Source organism: Thunnus maccoyii, chromosome 18 (assembly GCF_910596095.1).
Source record: "Thunnus maccoyii chromosome 18, fThuMac1.1, whole genome shotgun sequence".
Taxonomy (NCBI): Eukaryota; Metazoa; Chordata; class Actinopteri; order Scombriformes; family Scombridae; genus Thunnus; species Thunnus maccoyii.
Window position 1 is genome coordinate 5,283,625 of NC_056550.1, and position 22,944 is coordinate 5,306,568.

General features: G+C 38.5%; 1 protein-coding gene across 2 annotated transcripts; it reads left to right on the forward strand.

The window, feature by feature from the left end:
- The first annotated feature begins 902 nt into the window (after window positions 1–902).
- Window positions 903–13,323, forward strand: pih1d1 (PIH1 domain containing 1). 2 transcript variants are annotated; one of them, XM_042393757.1, is made up of 11 exons: window positions 903–1,008; window positions 2,308–2,417; window positions 4,194–4,251; window positions 4,367–4,555; window positions 7,598–7,659; window positions 8,457–8,538; window positions 8,648–8,744; window positions 9,434–9,460; window positions 9,637–9,715; window positions 11,780–11,923; window positions 13,208–13,323. In XM_042393757.1, the coding sequence occupies exons 2-11, from the start codon at window positions 2,337–2,339 to the stop codon at window positions 13,241–13,243; spliced, it is 855 nt and encodes a 284-aa protein (XP_042249691.1). In that variant the 5' UTR covers window positions 903–1,008; window positions 2,308–2,336; the 3' UTR covers window positions 13,244–13,323. The 2 variants fall into 2 exon arrangements, with proteins under 2 accessions (XP_042249691.1, XP_042249692.1); XM_042393758.1 differs by lacking the exon at window positions 903–1,008 and adding an exon at window positions 2,029–2,207.
- The last annotated feature ends 9,621 nt before the right edge of the window (window positions 13,324–22,944 follow it).

The window sequence follows — 22,944 nt, forward strand, 5'->3', positions numbered from 1 at the left end:
GCATGTTTCTTAAATGCTACAGGTTAAAGGACAGTGAAAAAATAAAGTACAGGCCAGCAGGATTGTTTTTGACCAATAAATTGTCCAGTTTTTGTGAACAATGAGGGTTTCAGTCAGTTTCAAGTTTGAGGTGCAGATCCCTGGAGGAAGATGGAGGTGGATGAGTTTGAAAGGAGCGGCGGGAAGAAATCAGGGAGGAAAAAGAAAAAAGAGAAGAAATTCCAAGTTACAGTGATGATAGTGAGAACAAAAGAGAAATCCACTTGGTTGGAATAAAATTAACTGGTAGCAAGGACAGATTTGGAGTTCTGTCGGACAAACATGGATTAAGGACAAACTTGGCAATGTCGACTTAGTTGAGGTTAAAAAAAGAGGATTGATCATTGTTGGATGTGTGTCACAGAAACAATTGAAGAACGCATTGAAAATATCTGAGTTAGATGGTTACCAAGTGTCATGTTTCTCATTTCATTGAAGAGCCCCAGTAAAGGACGTTGCTGATGGAGTACCATATGTGATTGATGCAAGTAGATTTAAAGAATGTAACAGGGTTGTGGACAATCATAGAATAATCAGGATGAGAGATGGAGAAAGATGTGAAACTGTTATGTTATAATGCATTTTGAATCAGAAATCCTACCTGACAAAGTGATCTTATATCTTTTGTTATGACATTCGGTACAGATGTTGTTGGAAATTTGGACACAGCTCACTTGTGTGTAGACATCATTTAGGGATATGTGGTAAATGTTATGATATTGATCATTGTAAATATAATTATTTAGATTACATAGGAGAATTGAGTCTTACTTTAAATCCAATAGAAGAAGAAGAAGAAGAAGAAGAAGAAGAAGAAGAAGAAGAAGAAGAAGAAGAAGAAGAAGAATAGGAGGAGGAGGAGTTTGGGGCGCTTTTATTTTGAAGGGTTTGGAGCGGATGTATTGTTGTTGCGTAGGAGACTGGCGTGCGCATGCCGTTTCTCTGAACTTACCAGTGCGAGTGGGAAAGGTAAACAAACATCTATATACGTGTTTTTGAGGGGATGAACATAGTAGACGCATAGTAGACACAACAGGGAGGTAATTTATTTGATATAGAAGCCAGTCGGCTGGAATATGCACTTCTAGGAAGCTAAAGCTAAGCTAGCAGCTCTAACGTAACTGTTTGACGGGAAACAACGAACGCCTCATGAGACATGTAACCAAATAGTAGGCGACATTTTTTATTTGCCGCCAGTATCAGTGAGCATTAATGGGAAAGCAAGAGTGTATAATGCCTGTTTGTGTATCCCAAACATCCATCTATGTATACAATTTATCTCGGTCCCCATAGGTGTCCGGGTTCTGTGATAGAAGTGTACTAAGGCACAAGGTCTTACCCACCTGTTTAGGCTGTTATAATTAATGGAGTCCTCTTAAGCTCAGTGAAAAGTAACTTCGTTTAGGTCATGTGCATGTTTTCGCGCATGCGTGTTGAAGAGAAACTCCATCCTGTGCTGATAAAATGAATAAAAATGTAAAAAATGATAGGGGATTCTTGTCAACTTTGTCACGTGTATTGTCAGTCCCTACTAAGATAATGTTAGCGAGTCCATTAAAAGTTTGTTGTTGTTATTTTTGTCGTGACATACAGTTGCTTGCACACAGAAAAAGTCTTAGGTTTTGTCCTGCTTTACAAACTGGAGGTGAGGTATATAATGTTTGAAAGAAGTGGATATTTTGGACTGTTTGAGGATCTAATGAAAGAGGGCATTGAGTTGCATTATGGGGAACTCAATGCCTCATAAATGTAGGATTCGGTGTTTTTAGTGCTTGACCCACAGCGACTAAAAGTCAGGATATCTCTGCCTCTGCTGCTTTGAGTTTGAGTATTCTTTTTTGGTAAGTCCCTTAACTTAATGACAGTGGAATACCAAATCACCAGATTACTTCTTTAATGGACTCTTCAATGGAAGCTGGTTTCTTTCCATGTGTCATCAGCAAATATTAAGTTTAATTAATTCTTGCCATGCTGCGCCCTTCAAAGGATCCAGCCCCTGAATTTGGAGGTGGTTCATATTCCAGATTTGAGAGGCTTTCAGGTTTTTACTTAGAAAAGTTATCCTGATAACTCAAACAGCTGTGTATTGAGGGGCTATATTGGAATAAGAGTAGGAACCTTGGAGAAAAGAAGAATGTGACTGTGACATGCTTAGAGATTGGAAAAAGGTAATTGCAGTATGACCCTGTCACATTACAAGGAGTTATTTGATTCAGTGTCATAATCAAAAATAAGACATTAATTGTTCAATTTCTTATTCGATTATAGGATTTATTGGCGGATTTCTGCCCATAGCCATGACGACAGACTCCTCACTCCTCAACTCCGAGTTGGAGTTACAGCAGCAAGAGGAGCTCTATCAACAGCTGCTGTTACAGGTAATTTTGCTTTAATCTTAATTAGGTTAAAATGAGACTGTGTAACTTTTACTAACAGTGATCACTGTGATCACAAATGACATTTACAGGATGGTAAAACAGTAAAACATAGTGTAACTGTTGCAAAAGTAGAATATACTAATAAAGTTAGCAAATCATAATGATTAATGTCAGTGAATATCCTTCGAGAAGTCTGATAACATTAGCCACCATACGCTTCCAGTCATACCAGACCAAGTACGACTGTAATGGTAAAACCCTTGAGTGTATTAAATTGAACAAGATCTCTGTTTCATTCTCTTTGGCGGCACCTATTACGATAAGCGGTAATTGCAGGTGTTTTGGACCTCACTCAACCTTGCTCCCAGAGATCCCAACAGTGTTGCTTGTGTGACGTCACCAAGCAGAGCCTGGGAAAAGGACAGTACGCTGCTTCACACACATGTGTTGAATCCGCCTACCCTCTCTGGCGGATCAACCACTGGGTGATGGAATTTTTTTTGTTGTTATGATGTCAGAAGCTGAACATGTTCTGGCCATCATAAGGACACTACCACCACCATATTTCACTGTAGGCACCATGCATTTTTCTTTGAAATCCTCACCTTTGCGACGCCATACAGTTTTGAAGCCATTAGTTCCAAAAACAGTGATCTTAGTCTCATCACTCCAGAGTATAGAGTCCCAGTAGTCTTCATCTTTTTCAGCATGGGCCCTGGCAAATTCCAGGTGTGCTTTTTTTCTGCTTGGGCTTTAGGAGAGGCTTCCTTCGTGGACGATACCCATGCAAAAAGCCAAAGATTCCTTTTTTTCTGAGGCAGTCGTACATTCCGTTCCATTCAGTCCCACCTCCCCTGCAACTGTCTAGAGAGGAACTTGTGTTTTTGTTTTTCCATTTTCATGTGGATTAAAAAACAAAATCCACTTCCTCTTTTTTCCTTTTTTTTCTCATTCCCCTAACCTGTTTTCTTATCAAATCGACAGTTGGAATAGAAATGAAACCATTCGTTTTTCACTTGTCTGTCTAAAAAATGTTTTTGTTTATCCTATCCTGTCAAACAAGTTGGACACAGCTTTGGACAGACGGTACATTGACCCCTGCCGGTCCTCCCACCAGTTAAAAACAACAACGAATTTGGTCTTTGCAAACAGTAATGATGTCCATGTTTATTTGCATATAGAGTGGGGAAGTGAGATTCGATCACAAGTGGTCACTCAAGACGTATGTGGAGACGCATGTTAATACCAGGTGTAAACAGACCTACTTGGAGCTTTCAACTTGTGATCAGATCACCCAAGACGCATGTTAATGCCAGGTGTGAACAGGGCCTTAAAGTTTAAGATTTTTGTGTTTTGCTATCCACTAAATATTAGATTTATTGATCATGAACGAGGCAATTGGTCAATTCATTAAATACTAACAGGTTTGGATGTTTGAAATGTCCAGAAAATAAAAAGGTAATACTGTGCCATGAAAAATAACCTCATGCAGCTTAACACTTTCAAACACAGATTGCCCTTGTTTGTCTTGTCAGCACTGGTACATTGTGCATTGGTGTGCATTTCTATTCTTTTGAGTTTTTCTTTGCTTCTTCCCTTTCCTTTTTATTTTTTTCAATATGTCATGCTTTTCAAAGTTTCAGGTACTTTGGAAGCAGAGGAACTAATCTCAGGAACTACTCTCAGAACTTTTGATGTAGTTGAATATGTGTAAAACTTCCCAATGTGTCTGCAAACCATTAATGAACTGAAATAAACTGCTGGTTATCTATGTAGACGATGGGAAACCTGCAGACTGAAAATCCAGACTCCAAAGTAATCCGACCACAACCTGGTAAGTACCTGTACAATGCTAGCGTTATCAAATCACACACACATACTCGTATGTGTCACAGTGTTTATGGACACAATTTATGGTGTATTTTTTCTTTTTCTCCTTTCTCTCCCAGGCATGTGTGTGAAAACTCTCTCAGAGCAAGGCATGCAGAAGGTGTTTGTGAACATCTGTCAGTCCAACTCAGTCCCACCTCCCCCGCAACTGTCTAGAGAGGAACTTGTGGAGCTGCTCCAGTCAGAGGATCCCAGCAGCTACAGAGTGCCTATGAGCCTGGGCGAGCCACACACAGAAGTAGACAACAGTATGTACAAAAAGGTCTCCACTTGAATTTGAGTAGGTTTACATCAGTATAAAAGAACTTTGTCGGAGATATAGCCCTTTTAACACATAGCCCAAAGTTTAGGGGTTCAAATGTAGTTGGACTCTTGGCTAGGCCTTAATGCTCAATTCCGAATTTTTGGCAGATCTGATCTTTTTGTGCTGATGGTTCACATTCATGTTTGTAAGTGACGTGTATCCGGCTCCAGTGTGAACACTGTTGAGGTCCTAAACTGCCACACATGCGCAGATTTAACTGAAATGTGGGCCGCATGTGTACAAGAATGATAATAATGAGGCTTAAAAAAGCGAAAATCTATCAGCAAGATATCAAATGTAGTTGGTTCATGTTTCCCTCTGAACGATCTAGAGAAGACTTCATGACCATAACCTTAGAGAGGGTTCACCACAAGATGCAAACCCCTGGTAAGCCTCAAAAACAGAAAGGCCAAGTTCCATGGACTGATGAAACAAAAATCAACCTCCTATCAAAATGATGGAAAGAAGAAAGTGTGGAGAAGAAAAGGAACAGCTCATGACCTAAAGCATAGCCTCTCATCTTTCAAATATGGTGGCGCTTCTGTTGTGGCTCAGGCGTGTATGGCTGCCAGTGGAACTGGCACACTGGCAATTATTGATGATTTCACTGCTGATGGACACAACAGGATGAATGCAGAGGTATACAGGAGCATTCTGTGTACTTACATTCAGACAAATGCATCAAAACTTATTGGAGCACATTTTACCATTTAGCAGGACAACCTTTGCTAAACATACAGCCAAAACAACCAAAGAGCTTTTCAGGGTGAAGAGGTGGAATATCCTCAACTGGCCCAGTCAGTCAATCAATCCATCTGAGCTGCACTTCACCTGCTGAAGACCAGACTAAAGGCAGAGACAAAGCGTGTGCTGGTGTCTGTGGCTCCAAGGCTCCAGGCAGTCGTTGACTGCAAGGGATTTTCAATAAAATATTGAGCACTTGTAGCCAAAGGGGCGTAAGTACGTTACAACAGATTTTACTGGAGAGCCAAAACAAATTTTGATGAAACTTGAATCAGCTGCCTTTGCCACAATTGTAAATCACAATAATTTTAATTTAAAATGATCAATAACACTTCAGTCAACACTGAAAAAAGATAAGAACAAATATCTTCATCTTGAAGTAATGCTCTGCAACTTTCATTAAGGCTTTTAAAATTCTAGGCTACAAGGAACGCACACATCAACTGATACTGATTTTTCTGTTAAAAACTTTTAAAAACCTCTATAAACACATAAACTAATCTCATTGTCAGTATAACTGCATGTACATCAACCTTTTTTAATACATTTTCGGAGTGCCCTTATCATTTATTGATGTGTCCTGGGACTCGGGTGTTCTTACTCATTTGACACATTCAAAGAGCTATAAAACTCCTCATAACACTGTGGGATACTGTGGCTGCTCGTTGTGCCACCTGCATCTTTCTAAACGATTGGTCAGAGAGCTCATACTTGAAGTAAACTGTCTTGAGGTCCTCTTTTACATAGCGAAACCACTTGATCTTCAAGTGAGCTTACGCCCTTTTGGCACTGACCAGAACTCCACTTTTACTGTTCCCTCTTACAGTTTTCTTCTAATTACAATCTATGGGTCATCATTTCAGTTGTGTCCTTTTGGCACTGAAAAGATCTCACTGAGAACTTTCATTTGATATTCGCCCCACATGGACCCTTTTGGCTCTAAGCCCTAGATATTAAATATGGTGATTTTGTTTGACTTCATGTGTATCTGTCCAATTTTGAACTTTTTAACATCTAAACTTGTGACGTAATAAAAGATCCATATCTCCCACACAGTACTTTCTGTTCACACCCACACAAAAGAAAACAAACTATTATCCAAATACTTCCAGATGTCTCAGATGACCTACAGGTTTTGAACTGTAATGATGAATCAGAATTGCCATTAAAAAAACTGAAAAAAGGAAGGAGTTTTGCATGCTTTATGTTAATAATTAAACTTTCATTACCAGCAACTTCCACACTGGTTTAGTCAGTAACAAAATTGAATAAACAGCCATGTACTGTAAGGCATGTGAAAGCCTTGTAGTAACGTCACGCTTCTTTGTTTAGGCCTGTAGGTTCAGTTTGATTGAGTAATCATGGCATTGAACTCCTGGTGCAGGCTTAGACTGCTCTTGGCTATAGAGTCATGTAAAGACATATTCCCATATATCAGCAAAAGTAATCTTTTAAGTGGACACTCCCAGAGGGCCCTTTTTACTAAGGTACTTAGTAATCTGTTTGCATTTTTTAGTCATGTCTTTTCAGGGTTTTGGGTTGATCTCAATTCCCAGTCCTGAGATCAGGACTGTGCAAATATTGGAAATGGTATTTTGTGTGAGCAAATGGAATCTACAGTATTTGACACACAAAGAGGAAAGGCTAAAATAATCACATTTAGACCTCTTCTGCAAGGCTTTGGCTGCATTACACCTGAGGCAGTTACCTGGATTATACTAACTGTTGTTCATTTATTGCATTCATTTATTGTTATTTATTGAATTCACACACTATTTATTTACTATTTTCTTTTTTACAGTAAAGTCAAAGTTTCAGGCTGCAGTAAATGCCGTGTCACAGGTTGTTTTTGTACTTGCACTGTTTTGTTGTTCTCTGATGTGTGTGTTCTGCATAAAAAAAATATTAGAAAATATATTTAGTGGTAGTTCTTTTAATATTTCTTGAGCAGCACAGTGTAATTTATAGTGAAGTAAAATAAATAGTAATGTCATAGTTTAGTTTAGTTGAATTGTACTAGTAACCATGGTTTTATCCTCAAGTGCTATGGCGTGAATTACATTTTGGACTTTACCCTCTAACTCTGTAAACAGCAATTTCTCCTTTGTTTCCACTCTTCACACTCCACTCCTTTTTCTTATCTTCTTCTCATTTCTTTGTAACTGCAGAATTTTAATCCCATCGCCTCATTTTTCTTGCAGTGATAAACATCTCTCCCTCTGTCTCTCTCCCTCTGCCTCAGGCTCTAATGGTTGCACAGCTTATGACGTGGTCATCAATCAAGACTTCTTCCAGATGTGCCAGGTGTGTTTAGGAAGAAGTATACATGTTATACTTGCATGGGATAATGTCTGTTAAATGTGGAGGTGTATATTTAACTGTATATCTGTATAACATTCGGGTTAGTTAATACTGTGTAATTATACATTTGATACAAAATGTATCAAATCTACCTCAGTCACTGAAGACTTTTAAAGCCAGAATAATATTTATCATCTAAAGAAAAGAAACCAATTGCATATTAACTAATGCATCACTGCAAGTCCACAAAGAATCAGTAGTTTTGTAGGTGCGTTAGGCAGCTGAGCCATTTATTAGTTATGTATTGAAGAAATTAAAAAAAAAAAAAAACTGCAAACAAATAAAAAACATGTGAATTGGGAGGGCAATTCAAAAAGCAATTTCTTATTGTCAGTTTTATTGATAATTAATAATATTAGACTGTCAGGGTTCTGATTAACATTTCAGTGCAGGGGTGAATTATAGAAAAGTATAGTAATTAATATTTAAAGAATAGGCTAAGAATTCACATTTTTTGACATTAAAAAGTACAAATAGCCTTTAATGATATCATTTATCTAGTTTTAATGAATTTTCTTACTTATGTCATAGCATTTTTCATTTTTGAAAGAGCAGGCTGAATTTTAAAAAGAAATATTACATTTAGAAAAATGAAATCAGTTGTCTGTTTTACATTTGCTGAGGGAACTGAGAAACATTGTACAGTGTTATGTTGTGTTTTTTGTTGTTGTTGTTCTTGTTTTTTGTTGTTGTTTTTTTAACCTAACAATGAAATGTGTATTTATGTCTATGTCTTGTAGAAGGATCCCTTGTTCCAGCAGTTTGTTATTCTGGTGTCTCTGGAGGGTTTAGAAAATAAATACAACCTGGAGCTAAGTAGAGGTGTGTGTGTGTGTGTGTGTGTGTGTGTGTGTGTGTGTGTGTGTGTGTGTGTAAAATCTCTCCTTCATGTTGGTAGCAGTTGTTGAGTTTCTCTTTTGGCTTTCTGCAGACTGGAAGGTGCTGAAGAACAGAAAGTTCTTGGGTTCTGTTAGCGAGCAGAACATTCGGACGAAGAGCAGGCCTGTGATTCAAGAGCTGCAGCCCCAGTACGTTCCTCAGACTCTTTCTGTCTAAATGCATTGATTAGCGGAAAACCAAGTCAAAAAATCAAGTCATCCGGAGACCCCACAAAGTCAGTCAGACAACACAAAAAAGATCAAATATAACATGCATACTGACATCTTTGAGTACACTCAATTTTGTAACACAATACACACTGACACTGTTAACTGTCCAGTTTTTCAAATATGAAAACGATTCAGACAGTGGTAACTGTCTTTGCTGAACTTTAATCTATCAGACACAACTGGCACAACACATTCTGCTAGCTCGTAAAATGATTTTTTATTGGCCACAGATGATAAAAATGACTGCTGCTGCCAAGACAATCCTTCTCCACCCCACCTGTGATCTTTGCACTTTAGCTTATACCTTGCAGGGCTCCAGTGCAGATCTAAAAAGGCTAAAACAATATAGAGACTGAGCAGGACAGTAGTAGAAGAAGTGATAAAATTCATTACTTAAGCTGAATTAGTAAAACCTCAATGTTAAAAGTCTCTATTACAAGTTTAGCAAATAATAATAATGCAAAATGAACTGAAACATGGACATTTCTCTATTTTTTTGACTACAAGAAACATGTATAAAAACACAAAGACAGTGTTTCCAATCGGTTTACAATCCCACATTTGTTCTCAACACACTAATCTCCCACTCTCTGTCCCTTCTCCTTCAGGGAGAGCTCCTCTGCTACGGCCAAAAGGTAAACCCTTTGCAAAAACAACTTTTGTTACTCATTTTTCTCACCTTTGCTTCAACTTTCTCCTTGTTTGTCTTTTGTCAATTGATGTAACCTCATCCTCCCTTCCTCCTCCCATATCTCATTATGACTCTTTCCCCTTTCACATTCCTTTCTGGTAATCTCTTCACCTTCTGCAGACCAGAGTTCACCTTGCTTGTGGAGACTCCTGCTGGTGTCCCTGAGTACCTCATTGCAGAAATAAAGCTGCCTGGAGTGGTGAGACATACAATACACACATACACTCACCAGCCACTTTATTAGGTACACATTGCTAGTATCGGGTTGGATACCCTTTTGCCTTCAGAAATGTCTTAATTCTTCATGGCATAGATTCAACAAGGTGCTGGAAACATTCCTCAGAGATTTTGATCCATATTGACATGATAGCACCATCAGTTGCTGCATATTTGTCGGCTGCACATCCATGATGCAGATCTCCCGTCTACCACTTCCTAAAGATGCTTGATCGGATTGAGATCTGGTGACTGTGGAGGCCATTTGAGTACAGCGAAGTCATTATCATGTTCAAGAAACCAGTTTGTGATGATTTGAGTTTTGTGACATGGCGTGTTATCCTGTTGGAAGTAGCCATTAGAAGAAGGACATGGTCAGTAACAATACTCAGGTAGGCTGTGGCATTTAAACAATGCTCTGTGGGTACTAACAGGCCCAAAGTGTTCCAAGAAAATATCCCCCACACCATTGGACCACCAGCTTGAACCGTTCATACAAGGCAGGATGGATCCATGCTTTCATGTTGTTTTCATCAAATTCTGACCCTAACATCTGAATGTCGCAGCAGAAATCAACACTCATCAGACCAGGCTACGTTTTTCCAATCTGCTGTTGTTCAATTTTGGTGAGCCTTTGCCAATTGTAGCCTCAGTTTCCTGTTCTTAGCTGATAGGATTAGCGCCTGGTGTGGTCCTCTGCTGCTGTAGCCCATCTACTTCAAGGTTTGACATATTGTGTGTTCAGAGATGCTCTTTTGCATACCTCAGATGTAACAAGCAGTTATTTGAGTTACTGTTGCCTTTCAGTGAGTTCAAACTAGTCTGGCTGTTCTCCTCTGACTTCGGCCATCAACAAGGCATTTTCGCCCAGGGAACAACTGCTCGTTGGATATTTTCTCTCTTTCTGATCATTCTCTCTAAACCCTAGAGATGGTTGTGTGTGAAAATCCCAGTAGATCAGCAGTTTCTGAAATACTCAGCCTATCTGCCACCAACAACCATGCCACGTTCAAAGTCACTTAAATCAACTTTCTTCCCCATTCTGATGCTTGGTTTGAACTTCAGCAGATCGTCTTGACCATGTCTACATGCCTAAATGCATTGAGTGGCTGCCACGTGATTGGCTAATTAGATATTTAATTTAATTAGTGTTAATGAGCAGTTGAACAGGTGTACCTAATGAAGTGGCCGGTGAATGTACATCAACACTGACACCTACTCACAAGTCCCATGAGGGAAACGTGACTTGCATGAAACTGTAATTATAAAACACTGCCAAAGATTTAGTAATTACTGCTGGGAAAAAAAAACTTTCAATTACAAAAACTCCTATGGTTTAATGGTTTATAGACTATTTGATGCACAAATGCATGCTCTTGTGTAATAAGTAAGCTAGAACTCCATCAGTGTAATATTTTATCATTATAGTGCTCCTTCTGAGTCTAGGGCCTTTTTATTCTTGTCAGGGTGGAAAAACTCCAGAAATAACATTTCAGTAGCCATGAAAACAGTTAATCTGTCCTCTGTAACCTAGGATGAAATGATAATGAAATGTCACACACATTTATACATTTTGTGGTAAAGAAATAAATTGACATTTTGGGAAATACAGTGAGAGTGAGATGAGAAGATACCACTCTCATGTCTGTACATTAAATATAAAGCTACTGTTAGCAGCCAGTTAGCTTAGCTTAGCACAAAGACTGGAAACAGAAACAGCTATCTCTGTCCAAAGGTAAAATCAAAAATCCACCTACCAGCATTTTATATTTTGTTTGTTTAATATTTAAAAATAAATAAATAAATAAATAAAGTGTAAAAACAAGTTGTGGGCTGGCAGGTTTGTCCAGAGCCAAGCTAGCTGTTTCTGTGTTTCCAGTCATTGTGCAAAGCTAACGGGCTGCTGGCTACAGCTTCATATTTACTGCAAAACAAAAATGGTATTGATCTTATCATGTAACTCTTGGCATGAATGTAGTCAGAAAAAGTGCTTCATCATATGATGTGATATGTTATCTTGTCTCCTGGGAATGTGTCTCCTGTGCAGCCGTCGTCTCGCTCTCTGGTTCTGGACGTTGGAGAGGACCGACTGGTGCTGACAGCTCGGCCGTCGCTCTTCCATCTTGACATCTTTCACCCCTTCCTCATTGACCAGGAGAACAGTGTGGCACAGTACAACAACAGCACTCAGGTACAAAACACACATAGGGTCTGTTTACACCTGGTATTAACATGCGTCTTGAGTGACCACTTGTGATTGGATCTCACTCCCCTGCTCTATATGCAAATAAACACGTACATCATATCCATTTGCAAAGACCAAGTTAGTTGTTGTTTTTAACTGGCGGGAAGAGCGGGGGTCCGTGTACCCTCCGTCCAAAACTGCAATGCATTATGTGCCCCCTCACAAAAATCAAATGCTCGTCCTATTGATTTCCTGTAGTGCCACGCCTTAACTGAGCCACGCTACCAGTGGTTTCCCAAGCAACGACAGAAGTTGACTCACATGCCGGAACAGACTCCCAAACGCTATATCCATTCATTCGGGGGTGTTTTGAATACACCCCCGTTTTCACAGGTAATTTGTTAGTCTGCCCCTCCCGCCGCAGGAAATAATGGATTAATCCTGGAAAGCTATTGATGTAGCACTTTTCTCCTTATGAAAATAACACAGAGATTATTCAACCAATGAGAATTGGTTGCCTGAACTATTGATACAAGGCAGGATGGATCCATGCTTTCATGTTGTTTACGCCAAATTCTTACTCTACCATCTGAATGCTGCAGCAGAAATTGAGACTCATCAGACCAGGCAATGTTTTCTCTTTCAACTTGAACCCATCTGGCTATTCTCCTCTGACCCTTGCCATCAACAAGGCATTTTCGCTCAGAGAACTGCTCCTCACTGGATATTTTCTCTCTTTCTGACCATTCTCTCTAAACCCTAGAGATGGTTGTGCGTGAAAATCCCAGTAGATCAGCAGTTTCTGAAATACTCAGACCAGCCCGTCTGGCATCAACAACCATTCAATGTTCAAAGTCACTTAAATCAACTTTCTTCCCCATTCTGATGCTTGGTTTGAACTTCAGCAGATCGTCTTGACCATGTCTACATGCCTAAATGCATTGAGTTGCTGCCACATGATTGGCTGGTTAGATATTTGTGTTTATGAGCAGTTGAACAGGTGTACCTAATAAAGTGGCCGGTGAGTGTATACATAAAGTATAAACTGCACACATACAGGAACAATCTGTGAGATTAATTGCTGACACTTAGGGTAAGACACACAATGACACTGTGACACAAATTCAACCACAACAAGGATAGAACATAAACATAAGTTCACACACACTGTTGTTTGTAACACACTGTACAAAAGTAATACACTAACACAACATTCTGCACTAATTTACTAAACAAAAATTATGTCTCTTAACACATTGTACACTTTGTTTTCTTCTCTCTCGCCCTCAGATCCTTACTGTCACCATGCCTGTGGTGTCCTCATGAAACTACAAAAGAAATGTCCAGTTATTTCTTTTTTGTTGTAAAAAATGATGCTGTGATAATAAAAGTGTTTTTTTAATGAAGTCAAATCCCTCTGTGTTATTTGATTTAAGACTTAAATCCACATTAATTACAACCCCAGGTTAAAACAGCAGCTGGTTCTGAAGTGTGTTAAATGTTTTTCTTCATGCAGGAACAGTTGTCTGAGTGGTGATAATCCACTCTCAAACTACTGGACTTAAGGTCCCAAAATTTCCCAGCCCTGTTTCTGTTGTTTGGCTTTGAAATGGTCAGGTAGCATTACATGACACGACTGCTCTGGGAAAGTGACTTTTTCTCACAGGTGTGGATGACACTTATAAGCAGTCAAAACCAAATATTTTCTACATTTTCTACAAAAATGAAAAATCTTAAATTTTGTTTCAATGAATTTCACATTGTTCAAGTTAATGATTTTTAAGTAGTCAGCACCAAACATTTAAAACGCATAACTTAAACACCCCTTTGGAAAACAACAAAGTATAATAATGGTGATAAATTTGGCTACAAATAAAAATCCCTTGCCAGACTTGTTAATCTATGTTATGTTTATTTAATTAATTTCCAGTACTTAGAATGCAAAGCACCAGACATAGCCGAAACTATTGGTACCCTTCCACCTTTTTTAAAAAAACTCTGTACTTTTTCTGTATTAAGTTGAAACTGACAGAAGTATATGGTATCCATCATTCTTTATTTCACATTGAATATAACTGAAACTTTGCTTTTGATTTAAAACTTAACATATTATTTAATACAATGAAACAAATAAAAATGTCATGGCCAAAAATATTGGTACCCTTGATTAAATTAAAAAACTTAATATTTTATAGCACGGCCTTTGAAAGCAAAAACTGCAGTCAAGCACTTTCTTTAACTCTGAATAAGGTCTCTACACTTCTCCACTGGTAGTTATAGCATAGCATAGCAGGCCACTTCAGAATGGTCCAACATTTTCTTCTCATCCACTCTTGAGTGCTTTTTGATGTATGTTTGGGGTCATTATCTCGCTGGAAGACCCATGACCTGCAACTAAGACACAGCTTTCTGACACTGGGCTGTACGTTTCGCTCCAAAATGCCTTGATAGTCTTCTGATTTCATTGTGCTGCACAGATTCAAGGCACCAAGTGCCTGAGGCAGCAAAGCAACCCCAAAACAAAACTGAGCCCCCTCCATGTTTCACGGTAGGCATGATGTTCTTTTTTTGAAGGCTTAATTTTTTTCTTCTGTAAACATAGGGTTGGTGTGATTTACCAAAAAGCTCTAATTTCTCTGTCTATCTGTCCAAAGCACATTCTCCCAGAAGGACTGTGGCTTGTCAACGTGCATTTTGGCAAAGTCCAGTCTGGCTTTTTTGTGTCTCGCTCTTAAAAGTGGGGTCTTCCTGGGTCTTCTACCATGGAGCCCATTTTCATTCAAACAGCGATGGATGGTGGGACTTGAAACTATTGTACCTTGAACTTGAAGATCAGCTTAGATCTGTATTGAAGTTTTCCTTGGTTCTTTATTGACCATTCCAGGATTCCTCCTGTTCAATCTCAGGCTAATTTCCTCTTGCAACCACGTCCAGAGATGTTGGCTACAGTTCCATGGGCCTTAAACTTCTTAATAATATTGGCAACAGTGGTCACAGGAACATCAAGCTCTTTGAAGATGTATGTCTTGTAACCTTCATGTTGGCCATGCTTCGCTATTACCTTTTTTCTGATGTCTTCAGATCACTCTCTAGTTTTCCTTCTGTTTTCCATGTTCAATGTGATGCACACAGTGGCACAAAACAGCAGAATGAGTAATTTTCTTTTTTTAAACTTGCTGCATGAGTGACTATATTTTGTTCCACTGCAAACCAAACATAGACATGTATTGATAATAAAATATGTTTTAATTTCAATACTGTTCAGGGCAAATGGTGCATTATTTTAATAAAATGTAAGGGTACCAATAATTTCGGCCAATTTCGATCTGTAGATCAAATTAGCCTGATTCACCAGAGTTTTGCATTTCAGTAAAATGAGCCAGTCATTACGTTGACCTGCTGTAGAACTGAATGTAGAGCTGCAACAATTAATGAATAGCCAACTATTTTGATAATTGATTGATCAGTAGGAGTTATTTTTTAAGAGGAAAATTTCCAAATTATCTGGTTCCAGCTTCTCAAATGCAAATATTTTCTGGTTTCTTTTGTCTTCTATGATAGTAAACTGAATATCTTTGGGTTGTGAACTGTTGATTGGGACAAAACAAGACCTTTGAGGATGTCACCTTGGGCTTTGGGAAACAGAGATTGATATTTTTCACCATTTTCTGACATTTTAGAGACCAAACAGCCTAATTTATTAATCAAGAAATTAATGGATCATGAAAATTATCGTTAGTTGCAGCCCTAACTGAAGGATTATTTGAGAACATTATTTTAGAAAAAAAAGAAACTGGCATGCATCTTTGCTTCATAGACATGAAGTAAAATCCTCCAACCAACAAAAGTGCTTTGAGGGTGGGAGTTCATTCTTGACCTTGGGAACAGTAATTCGACAAAATCATCTCAATTTAAGGTCCACTCACTAGCCTTTTCTAGTGCTTCCATCCAAATCTCATGGCCTTCATTAGCTTAATTTAGTTGAGGTCATGCGATAGTATGTGGACCATGAGTTATGATTATTTTTCCAAACATTGATAGTTTAATTCAGTAATAGCTGGATATAAGAAGAGGAACCTTTTTAAGTCTGTTATACAACCTCTTTAAGACTTTCACCTAGCACAGTGACCTCCACAACATGAGGTCAGACCCAATCAATATATATTGTAGCCCAAACTACAATCATTCTGTTAAGCTGAAGTATGGTTACTTTTGTGTGAGCTTTATGTACATGCGGCTCTTTGAACTGGAAACGTCTTTCATGGAAAAAGCGAATGAGTGAAGCAGTCATTCCTCTATTTCTGGATCTGCTCTGGTTATCCCTTTGTCTGTCTCCTCCCTCAATCATTGTTGCTGAGCATCCACATCTGTTCAGCCCGCCCTCTCTCACGCTACTCCCTTGGTACTGAGTGGAAAAGTTAAAGTCCATTCATTTCTTCCCATGGACTATATAACAGTGTTCTATTTTGACCAAACAGTTGGTCATGAAATGTTTCTGGTTGTATCACAAGTAAAAAGTAATGAGCAATTCTGTTGAAAAAAACCTTGGGTCATTGAAAGTCAGAGGTTCAACCTATCACTAAGCTTAAACAGAATCTTGAAGATGGTTGAAAAAGTCATTAAAGGTATATTGCTTTTACAGAGAACTCTTTACAAGCAACTGTCTAACAGAGTGAAATGGACCTTTGGCCTGTGTCAAATGACTTTGCATGGCTGAAATATATTTTTAGCCATGCTAGGGCTCTATGGATGGGAAATGTCAATCAGTCCACTGAGATTCAGACTTTCCTTTAGTGTGACCATGATGTTGTTGTTTGTTGTTTTGAGTGAAAACTACTGGATTGATTTCCATTCAATTAAAATCATGTTCCTCACAGGATGAATTGTAATGACTTAGTTGATCCCTTAACTTTTTATCTAGCGTCATCATCAGGTCAAAATGTTAAGTGGTTCAGTTTATGACCAAATACCTGTTAAACTAATGACTAACTAATTCCCACCAGTCTCAGCTGTACTTTGTGTTTAGGTTTTGGTATTTTTAATAAATGGAGCGTTAAATGGGGAAGCTTCAACAAACTGTTGAAGGCATTTTTAATAGCCCGGACTACTTTATTTTTCCTTTGCAACCCCTTTCTGAGAGGTTTCCTAGTGTGGACTTTGATTAATTAAAGGAAAATAACCATTGTCTTTGAACAAACTGTCTCTCCTCCCCCCTCTCCAGTTCTTCCAGCTTTCTCTCCCTCCATCTGTCACACCCTCCCTCTTTCATTTTGTCATCCTCTCTCCACCTGCCCTGTGGCACCCCTCCATTTGTCCAGTGAGGTCATTCCTCTGTTCTCCCTAATCCTGAGGGGTGCTCATCTTTCTGCCTCCACTTAATCCGCCTATGGCCCCCAGCCCTGAACATACACACACACACACACACACACACGTGACATGCAAATCTTCACATTTGCACACAGACTCACAGTTATTCTTGTAGTGTATATTCAAACACTCAGTTATTCTCACAGCGTGCATACACACATACTCATCCACACAGCACACACACACACAGAGTCCCTGTCGGTATAAAACTCTCCCTGTCTCTGTTCATTAGCCATTCTCTTGCCTGCCCCTGTCTCTTTGTCTCGTGTCTGGTGAGAACACACCTTCATACAGGTATGTCTATCTGTCTGTCATTTAATGTCCTTTCTAGATATTCTTCTCATAAGATGACAGCAGAACCAAACCAAAACGTTTTAGATGAATGAACAACTGGTTCAGACAGCCACTGGTTTCTGTTCATTTCACTCTGGTATCACCCATCATCATCATCATCATCATCATCATCATCATCATCATCATCATCATCATAATCATAATCCATCACAGTGGACACTAAATTGCATGTATTGAGTTTTGAAAACTATTCTTGTTAGTGTACTCAATGATGCTCCGGCATAAGATTCACTGTCTGCTGTTTCTCAAGAGCAGACCAAAATCTCGTATTCCTGAGCATCCCTGAATGCACCACCGAGGAACTATTAATTTTACAGTCTTTGAGATATCTGCTTCTGAAACATCTGCTACTACACCAATGCAATGGAAGTGAATGGAATTCAATTTCAACAGTAATGTGTGTTGCCAAAAATAATGTCCCTGTTACCCTGTCAAATGTTATTTATTTGAACTTGGAGTAAAAACCACAGTGAAAAACACATTGCTGTTGACTTTTCAAATCTAATTTTCCTTTCTTTCAACAACACAAATTAAATTCCATTCACCTCCTTTGTATTCAAGCAGCAGCAGAAATCTGATGAGAGATGAACAGCACTGTGCAAAAGTTTTAGGCACCAAAAGGATGCTTTCAAAATAATGCCATAAATAGTTTTCATTTATAAATTAACTTCAATTAAAGTTAAGTAAACAGAAGAAACCTAAATGAAATCTACATTTGATGTGACCACGCTTTGGCTTTAAAACAGCAGCAGTTCTCCATGGTACACCTGCACACAGTTTTTCAAGGTACTTGGCAGGTTGATTGTTCCTGTATCTTGGAGAAGTTACCAAAGTTCTTCTGTAGATTTAGTCTCAGATACTTCTGTCCATCTGTTGCAGGACTCCTTGTTGTTGTTGCTGAAGATAGTTCTGTATGACTGGCTGTATGTTTGGGGTTGTTGTCATGCTGCAGAATAAATTTGTGACTGATGAGATGTCTCCCTGATGATACTGCAATATGATTAAGAATATAAACATCTAAAGTGCTTGAAACCTTTGCACATTACTGTATATCTCCAAAACCCCTGCAAATATAGCCAGCAATATTGCATCTTAATGAGTAGTTATCACAAGAGGTAAATGGTAGTATGTGTTTTTATTGTTGTTCTGTTATTTGAGTGAACTAATCCTTTAATATTTGTTATTTCATGGTGTGTTAAAAAAAATCACCTTTTACAAATACTAAATAGGCTGTATTTGTTGTGTATAATGGATGAGCTAAATGAATGGATATCTTCTCATCTTTAGGCACTTATAAAGGCATTCAGCAGATGGCCTTTTGACACCACAGTACTGTTATCTAGTTAGCATTTTCTTCTTTAGAGTTAGCTATCAAAGGTCTCACAGCTTACAGTATTGTGTGTGTGTGTGTGTGTGTGTGTGTGTGTGTGTGTGTGTGTGTGTGTGTGCGCGCGCGCGCGCGCGCGCGTGCGTGCGTGTGTGCGTGAGTGTGCGCATGAGTGCGCATGCGTGCGCATGCGTGCATAGTCTACAACCCTTCACATTGTTCTTATGCTTCTATGGTCACTGCCAACCACATAGGTCAGGCTAGCTGCTAACATAAGCCCTCAGAGGAAAGTAGAAGGTACACAACAGGTGTCTGCATACAAAAATGTAATCTATGCAGTTGGTAATGCATGTGTCCGTGTGTGTGTGTGTGTTACAGTGGCTAGTTCATGTCAGTGTCAAGCTCCCTGGTTGTTGTCTGATTAGCACACCTTTAATAACAAGTTGGGACATTTATAAAGGGATTTTTAATGTAAAGTAACATAGAGGCTAATATTTTCCCACGTTGTTTTTCTACGTGATAAAAAAAACATCCCACAATGTAAACCCAAGTCTGACTCACAATTTTACTTCCTTGAAAATTTGTCAAATAAAGCAGCACGTTTACTGAGATGACAATCTGTCACACACAAGGACATTTATCATTTATTTTAAAACAAGCAAACAACACATTTTGCTATCTAGACTTAGCAGGTTTGCCAAAGCAAAATGCATCGTTAGCTTGTTTTTAATAATGCCAGCATATCATAAAGAAATGTCCTACAACTTGGTTTTTAGTTTTGGTGTTTTATTGCAGCAAGATTTCTTTTCAGAGGAACTTATTTCCTCCTCTCCACCTTTGTAGAACCTATTAATAGCCTCTCTTTAACAATACTTAGACACTGGTGCATACCCATTCTCTTTTACTCCACACACACACACTCATTGCCCTTGACTAAAATTATCCCAGCTAAGGCATGTGCCTGTTGTCTGCTGGAACTTGACTCTTCTTCTAAATCCCCTGGTTCATTCATCCATACCTCCCTCTCTCCATTTAGCTCCAAACAGGCGGCTTCAGACTGTGATGCTCCATCCAGACAGAAATGTGCACCTCTCATTCATCCATTTGTCATTTCTCCCCCAGCCACCCACCCTCTCTCCATCCCTCAAGCCTTTAGTCATAGGTCTTACTTTTATGTACCTTTTTTTTTTTTTTTTTTTTTTAAAAAGGCCTTTCCTCTCCATTTGAAATTACAGGCAGAGCCTTTGAGCAAGGCACTCATTCAGTCACTCCTTGTTTGGGAAATTTTCTTTCTTGCTGAGAGTTAACTGATAGGAATGGTACCAATCTCAGAGTTGTATCAATCTTCTCATCTAACTTTCAGCACGAAATCAAGTAAGCATATTTTCCCAAAATGTCAAACTATTCCTCGAAGTGTCTAACTGCCTGTTTTTGTTGATGCTTGATAATAAAAAGAAATTAAGAATGTGCAAAAGGTAGAAGAGTATAGAGATCAATAACAGCACATGGGAGACACTTAATGATTTGCCATTGAAAGGACTGATGTTATTCCAATCTACTGGGCCTTGCATAGCAATGGGCACAACAACAGAGAGAAGGGAGAGGCAAAGCTTTCGATGACAGGAAATGCCTATAGAAATTCAACCACACAGTGACAGGGCCACTATAAATTCTTCCTGATGACAGAAAGTTGGAGAGAGTGGAGAAGATGGGACATCATGACAGTGTGTAGAGGGATAATAATCAAAAGGAGATAGATAGATGTCAGTGTTATAGCAGCTATCACATAAATGACAAAACAACCCACAAAGCTTACAGAAACACAAAATGAGGTGTGTGTGTGTGTGTGTGTGTGTGAATTACCAAAAATATATATTTATACAAAAAGTACTAAATGAATAAAAATAAGTAGAATAAAAATAGAATTTTAAACTTTAAGGCAAGATATTGCTATAAATGTGCAAATTAGTGTAAAATGTCCATTGTACATTGCCACTCAGTGGAGGAGACTCCCTTCTCGGCACAGAGGGGAGTCATTGTAGAGCAGGAATGACCTCCTGTAACAGTCCTTACTGCAGTGGAGCTGGAGGAGCCTCCAACTGACACTCTGTTGTCAGATGTTAAATGAATTTTTAGTTTGTTTAAAATCAGATTTTTATAGAACCGGCCTCCCACAAGAAAGTTTTGTTTTTGGTGTTTGAGGTTTTAAAAAATATAGTGGTTCAGTGAACATGTCAAACAAACTGCGAAATCAGATGTTAAGCTGGTGGTGTTAAATTTCAATTTCAATAAACATATATAATCATATATATAAAATCTAAACAACTTGTGATGAAATGTTTATTATTTTCATGAGAAGTTACAGACTCTCAACACTAATGTTGTCCACATGTACAATTCCTCTAATTTGTCAGAACCAGCAGGACAGAGGGATAAAGTGTGTGTGAGGACCAAAGGAGAGAGAGAGAGAGAGATGGATGGGGAAAACTAGAAAGTGACAGTAACTCTATCTCTCCCTCCTCTTTCTGCGTTTAACCCTTGTCACATTCTCACCTGTTGTCACTCCATCAATCTCCCCAAGTCCCCTGCCAGGAAGGTGTCAGCACACACTCACCATGTCTCTACGTGGTTATATGTCAGAACAATGGCAGCTCTGAAGAACAATTTATAGCCCAAACCATCTCAGAGTGCATTGTCTCTTTGTGGTTGTGTGTGCGTGTTTCTATTTCCATTAATCACAGAAGAATAGAGACTGTGGCCACCTGTGTTTTTAGTGATGGCTCACTCTCGTACTCATGGACAGCCAGCCCTTCAAGCCTGCATTAACATCACACTGGTCGCTCAATACTTTAGAAACATCTGATATGGTCTAAAACATTTTACTCTAGGTAGCCAATATCTATAGGTAATGTATAATATTAGCTAACACATCTGTAATGTCCTAGTCAGTAAAATTATATCTTAAAAACAAATTTCCAAGACAATCCTCTTAAAAAGCAATGTATATGCACATATGTTTTTGCTATAAATCTTGATGTATAATTTTGTAATGAAACATTTCTTAAATAAGAGATTAAGCTTTACAACCATACAACAAGACTAATGGCAAACAACCACACTTGTAGCTGTGACTTTGACCTTATAATGGTGCTATTTTAGTCAAGGGATCTCCAAAGATGTTACAATTTGTCCTGAGGGGAATGTAAATGTGTGTATTAAATTTAATGGCAATTTATTCTACTATTGCCAAGAAATTTTACGAAAAACAAAAAATGTCAACCTCATGATGGCACAACAACTCAGTAGGATTCATCCTCTGGAGAAAATGAATGTTAATCCATCCAATAGTTGTTGAGCTGTTTCACTCTGGACCAAAGTGGTGGACCAACATTGCCATCCCTACAACATGGATAAACATGGAAATGTTTGACAAAGTATAATTCTTCTACTTACATTGAAGGTATTCTAATGAGCAAGAAATTAACAAGCAGGATCCAAAAACAAAACAAGAAGTCTAAAGCCCTAGTGGGTCCCTGCAGGATGCCTTACTGGTAGTGGGAATTAGAAGAATTAAAATTTTGTCTTGAAGCCATCACTAGAAGATCCAGAAGTCCATGTTTTGCCTTTAAAATAAAAAAAAATCTTCTATGAATGAATTTTCATCTCATGTATTTCTTCACAGTATGTGTGTTTTAATATTTGTTTTGTGGGTGAAGAGAGACCATTGAGGTCTCCATGATCATAAAAAACATTATGAATAGCCCCAGTAATTTAAACCGCAAATCTAGTCATTAGATTTTAACATTCTGTACCTTGTCATGGACCAAAGTTGTTGGCCAAAAGAAATTTCTCACCAAAGTTGAACTGGCTTAAGACCAAAGTGTTGAAATGACTGACCAACATCACCATCTTGTCAGATACTCTGAGAGTAGGGCAAAAATAAAATGATCTCGTCAAAAAAAAAAAAAACTCTTAGAAG

What these genes read in the sequence shown, in the direction of transcription:
- pih1d1 (XM_042393757.1), top strand. Translation starts at nt 2,337, where the DNA reads ATGACGACAGACTCCTCACTCCTCAACTCCGAGTTGGAGTTACAGCAG. An exon ending in ACACACAGAAGTAGACAACA is followed by an intron (nt 4,556 to 7,597) that starts GTATGTACAAAA and finishes CCTCTGCCTCAG; the next exon opens with GCTCTAATGGTTGCACAGCT. An exon ending in ATTCAAGAGCTGCAGCCCCA is followed by an intron (nt 8,745 to 9,433) that starts GTACGTTCCTCA and finishes CTTCTCCTTCAG; the next exon opens with GGAGAGCTCCTCTGCTACGG.